This window comes from Mercurialis annua, linkage group LG6 (assembly GCF_937616625.2).
Source record: "Mercurialis annua linkage group LG6, ddMerAnnu1.2, whole genome shotgun sequence".
NCBI classification, from domain to species: domain Eukaryota; kingdom Viridiplantae; phylum Streptophyta; class Magnoliopsida; order Malpighiales; family Euphorbiaceae; genus Mercurialis; species Mercurialis annua.
In genome coordinates this window covers 15,348,403-15,353,628 of record NC_065575.1, presented here as the reverse complement: position 1 = coordinate 15,353,628, position 5,226 = coordinate 15,348,403, and the positions used below count along the sequence as shown (strand labels likewise).

The following is a 5,226-nucleotide window of genomic DNA, read 5'->3' as shown; positions in this document are numbered from 1 at the left end:
ATCAATATGGGTCGGCCCCACCTTCAGGAACTGGCCGATCGAGCACACCGGTTTCTCCAAATGGGTAATCAGACTCTCTCCCCATTTTCGCCAGCTGTGGATTGACATTGGAATTTTCGACCTTATCGAGCAGTGCAAGGCGAGCAGACCCATCGCTAAACATTATATAATGGGGGCATCGCTCTACTGGTCAAGCGCGATCAACTGCTTTTGCTTCAAATCTTGGTCGATGACTATTACTTTGCTTGATTTGGCATTAATGTTAAACATTCTGATCAACGGAAACCGAATCAACTAAGGCGCAAAAGAGTTACGGCCCTTTTGTGAAGTTATTCATGGGCAAGGAGCCATACAAACCAAACCATAAGGAGCATGTCGCCTTTTTGGCTTTCTTCCTTGCCAAGTATGTCATGTGCACGTCATCCTTCCGAGTTACTGAGGATTGCTTTACGTTTGCTGCCGCACTCGCCGAAGGACGCCGGTGCAACCTAGGAGAGTTCATCTTGGCCCATTTATATCGTTCTCTGGGCGATATCGTACCTCTGAAAGACCCGAGAACCTTTAAGTGCCCAGGAGGCCCCCTTTGGATCGCACAATTATGGCTTGCCATGTACTTCCCGGAATTGTTTGAAGTCGGTCCACCAATCAAGGCCGAGCTCTGTAGTTTCCAACTGATTTCGGCCGGTACACGTCTTCCACATATACTAGATGTACTCCAAGTCTTCAACAACCACGCGATAAGATCGCCGGAGTTGATGTGCCCTGCCTTGCAACTCACATATCCACCATCATGGCTCCTCGCAGGTTGGGACATCGAGAACATGGAGGAAGCTATCAAAACTGATCCAAGATTAAGGATCGGCGGTCCATACTGGGGACGCGCCCTTAAATCAGGAATTTTGATAGCAGGACTAGACTATGATCGCAGTGGGGTCGAACCTTACTGCCCAAACTACGTGTCTCGCCGTTTGGCTTCGCCCAAGGAATTCCATGTCCTTTATTGATCGCCTTCAATAATCGCGGGACCCATAGAGCTTCCATTTAAAATTATTCTTAGCTCCAATACATTTCTCGCCTAAACCGAGCCTATCTTCCTCCCATATCTGTACTATCTCGCCCGAATGTTAGCCCTTCCTGTACTCCTGAATTCACCAACTGGTGGACTTCAATCGTCCAAACACCACTTCGATTTATCGCCCAAAGAAATTCGTTCACTTCATAATTTTGATTTGCCTCCTTTAACCAGAAAACCTACTTATGCCAATTTATTTCTTTTGCAGGCCCCAAAACGTCAATCTTTCACAGGTATTCTCGGTTATCATTTTGAAATTTCTCGTTTCGAACGCTTTAATAAATTAAAATTCGACCCTTTAGATCGCCCAGGAATGAACCTTATAATGCAAGAACATAGGAGAATGGCTCAGTCTAATTTTTATAAAAAAAGGGGATAAAATTTGGGAGGAAAAATATAATCACCTACCCTACCAACTCATTCTAGAAAAGGTTCGACCCAAATGTAAGTACAAATCCCCACATGTACCAAAATGTAATTATGCCACGACTGCCCCTATTAAAGAACCCAAGTCTAAGAAAAAGAAAGCTAAAGTTGACTTAACTGATTTGGGAGTAACGTATACTGGCATCCGATGCCCACCTTTCGAGGAATCTATAGCCGAACTGCGCATCGGTTACCAGAAGATCCTAGGTATTTGCAAATATTTTTTGTCCAGTCGATCAAATGTCTTTATTTTGACACTTTGGATTTCTTTTCAGTCGGCATCCCTCACTTCGAGAAAGAAGATAATTGGGAGAACGACCACGAAGAAGAGAACCCGGCGTCGAAAAAATCAAAGAAGAAAAGACATGAAAAGGCCTCTGCTAAGGAACCGATCTGAGCCTAAGGGGAAGTCCATCAAATTGCCGGCCGAGAGGAAAGGATCTTCCTTGTTTGACTCTTCTCCAGCTGCTACTCCCTCTCCAAGCTGTCACTCGTCGTCGAGAGGCGATATGCAAGTCGAGGGCGATATTCCATCCATGGGTGATTCTCAACCCACTAATGGCGAGGGTAACACACACACACGTCCTTAGCCACCAGTTCCCAGACCCCTAACGCCTCAGAGATACTAAGGCGAATGGAGACCCCTCTGCTGTTATCGTCTTTGGCATCGGAGTACCTTAACTTCAAGCCAACCACAAACACCAAGGTATGTCTTTCAAAGTTCTTTTTCAAACTTTTTTCCTAGTAGCTGATATTTTATTGCCGGCAAACATGGCAGATCCCTTCAACTTCGGCCAATCAGGATGATATGGCGGCCAAAGCAGCGGCCTTCCTTGATTCTGACAGTGAGAGCAATGATCCTGCCATCATCTCCACCAGCGATGCTCCGACAGAGGAAATCAGTCGCCCTTCTGTCAACTGGGAGGATCATCTTGATGTGATGGCACAAATGAAGAAGGAAGGTATTGCTCTATTCAAGCTGCCTGAAAATGTTAATAAGTTGAAGACTGCAGCGACTGCTTTGGCCGATGCTCCTGCCGAGATTGAGAATCTCAATGATGAAGCCCGTTCTGCGGTGGTCAACCTCTCGGCTTCTATTCAGGCCTTCCAACGGATGTACCAAGACTCAGTCTCGACGAAAGCCGAGCATGATAAGTTGACTCGCCAGGAGCAGGAACCAAAAGAGAAATTAGATTCCCTGAAGGCCTCAGTGAAGTCGGCGGTCGCAACAGTTCAAGGTCGCCGAACCCATGCCAAGGAACTGGAGGAGAAGATTGCCGCTATGCAACTCCAGCTGGACTCAGAACAAAAGGGCATCGGTGACCTGGAGGCTTCAATGGATAAGGATATTCTGGAAGGCATTGAGGTCAAGAAGTTGCAGAGCCTTCTTCAAGTGGATCTTACCAAGCTCAAACCGAGGTGTGAAGCGGCAAAAACCGAATTTAACCAAGTTCATAGTGAATTTGGCGCCTGTTTTCGCCATTTTTAGATTTGGGATTTATGTGATGATTGTCAACTTTGAACTAGTTTGCTCGGCCTGATGGCCAGATCTGTTTTTGCAACACCTGAATATTTGAATGTTTCATTATTTTTAATCGGCCAGAGAGCCGAAGCTTGGTTGATTTTATAACATTCAGTATATGTATGTCTTTCTTTAAATCTTTCACAAATTTAAATTGTATCTATCGGCCTTAAACAGTCCAATGAAAATTAAATTGTTAAGCTTTATTATTATGAGCCATTACATTAATAGGTTGAGAAAAACGGAGGGCCCGTTGAAAAAACTCAACTATAACTATACATGGCCGAAGTCACAATATGTATTCCTTGCATCGGCCTTTAAATGAAACTATTTATCGGTGAAATATGTCCGATAAATATCAATTAGGTGAATTACTCTTCTCCCAGCAACTAGGAACATATTTTATAAAAAAATTGACCGTTAATCGCCCTATCATGTTCTTCCCCGTCGATATTTGCCAAGATGTAAGCACCACCAGCCAACTTGGTAGTCTTAACGGAAGGACCTTCCCAGTTTGGACTCCATTTACCGAATCACCTGTCTTTGTGGCCACTAGGCAAGATCGCCTTCCACACTATATCGCCCACAACGAATGTCTTTGGTTTTACTCGCTTGTTATATGCTCGCTCGACCATTCTTTTCTGGGCCTCGAGGTGCTCTAACGCTGTCAATCTTTCCTCGTCGAGATCCAGAGACTCTATTGCCATCTTATCAAAGTTATCGTCCATAGACAATTCGCTTTGATACAGGCGGCGAGTAGACATTACGGTCAGCTCCATCGGCAACATAGCATCATGTCCATACACCATTCTAAATGGCGAGGTCCCATTAGCCGATTTTTGACTGGTCCTATTCGCCCAAACGGCTTCTTACAATAAAACATGTCATTGTCTCGGGTTTTCCTCGATCATTTTCTGAACGATAAGCTTGATAGCTTTGTTAGTCGCTTCGGCTTGTCTGTTGGCTTGTGCATAGTATGGGGTTGAGTGTAGCATCTTGATCTTCATCTGAGAAGCCCATTCCAACATATCGCTTCCTGTGAACATCGTCCCATGATCAGTAGTAATTGAATCAGGCAAACCATGCCGATGAACGACGTATTCCTTGAAAAACTTGAAAAAAGCTTCTTGTGTAGGTGATTTCAAAGGCTTTGCTTCGACCCACTTAGTGAAATAGAAAGTGGCGATGATGACGAACGTATGGCCATCTGACGAACCAGGATATATTTTCCCTATGAGGTCGACTGCCCATCTTCTAAACGGCCATGGCTTGATGATGGAATGGAGTTCCTCGGCTGGGACGTACTGTATCGGTCCACATTTCTGACAGGCTTCACATCCCTTTGCATATCTGATGCAATCCTGTTCCATTTTCGGCTAGTAGAAACCGTACTTATGGATCAACCATCTCATTCTCGAGCCGGCCTGGTGAGAGCCTGCTATACCTTCATGTACCTCGGCCATTGCTAGCATTGCTTCTTTTGGGCCGATGCACCTGAAAAGCAAACCTTCAAACCCTTTTTTGTACAACTCGCCTGCCAACACTACGTAATTTAGGGCCAAGGTCCTTAACCTCCTATTCAATTGATACACCGAACAACCTCTTTCATTGATGGTAATGCCCCCAGTATTGAGATTCGACGTTTCTCTTTCAATTGCGTCGAACTGAAGATTCACCTTGTACCCACTGCCGTTTTGAGCCAAATCATTGGCGATACCATTATCAGCCCTCTCGGTGTATTCTAACCTTGTATCTTGAAAGCCTTCAATGAGGTGCTTTGCCTTGGTGCAATATCTTATCAGGAGCTCGGACTCGCACTTGAATTCCCCAATTACTTGCTTGATGACCAACAAAGAATCACCCCTTACGTTGATCTCCTTCGCCCCCAGCTCGGCCAAAATCTCAAGGCCGAATATCAAGGCCTCGTACTCTGCTTCGTTGTTGGTGCATGTAAAGTGGAGTTTGAATGACAACTGCTAAGATGCCCCCAAGGGCGAGACGATGTGCACTCCGGCACCTGTCCCCTAGCTAGTCCTGGACCCGTCGAACCACATCTCCCATATGGCTTTGTCAAGGCAGCCAATTGTTTCTTCTTTAAGGGTGATAGCAGGATGATCGGCCAAGAAATCTGCCAAAACTTGCCCTTTTACTGCTCTTAAGGGAACATATACCAATGTGAATTCAGACATTGCAATCGCCCACTTTC

General features: G+C 45.2%; 1 protein-coding gene across 1 annotated transcript; it reads right to left on the bottom strand.

Moving 5' to 3' along the window:
- Window positions 1–3,904: 3,904 nt before the first annotated feature.
- LOC126687648 (uncharacterized) lies at window positions 3,905–4,390 on the bottom strand. Its single transcript, XM_050382205.1, has one exon. The coding sequence runs from the start codon at window positions 4,388–4,390 to the stop codon at window positions 3,905–3,907; it is 486 nt and encodes a 161-aa protein (XP_050238162.1).
- Between the last annotated feature and the right edge of the window lie 836 nt (window positions 4,391–5,226).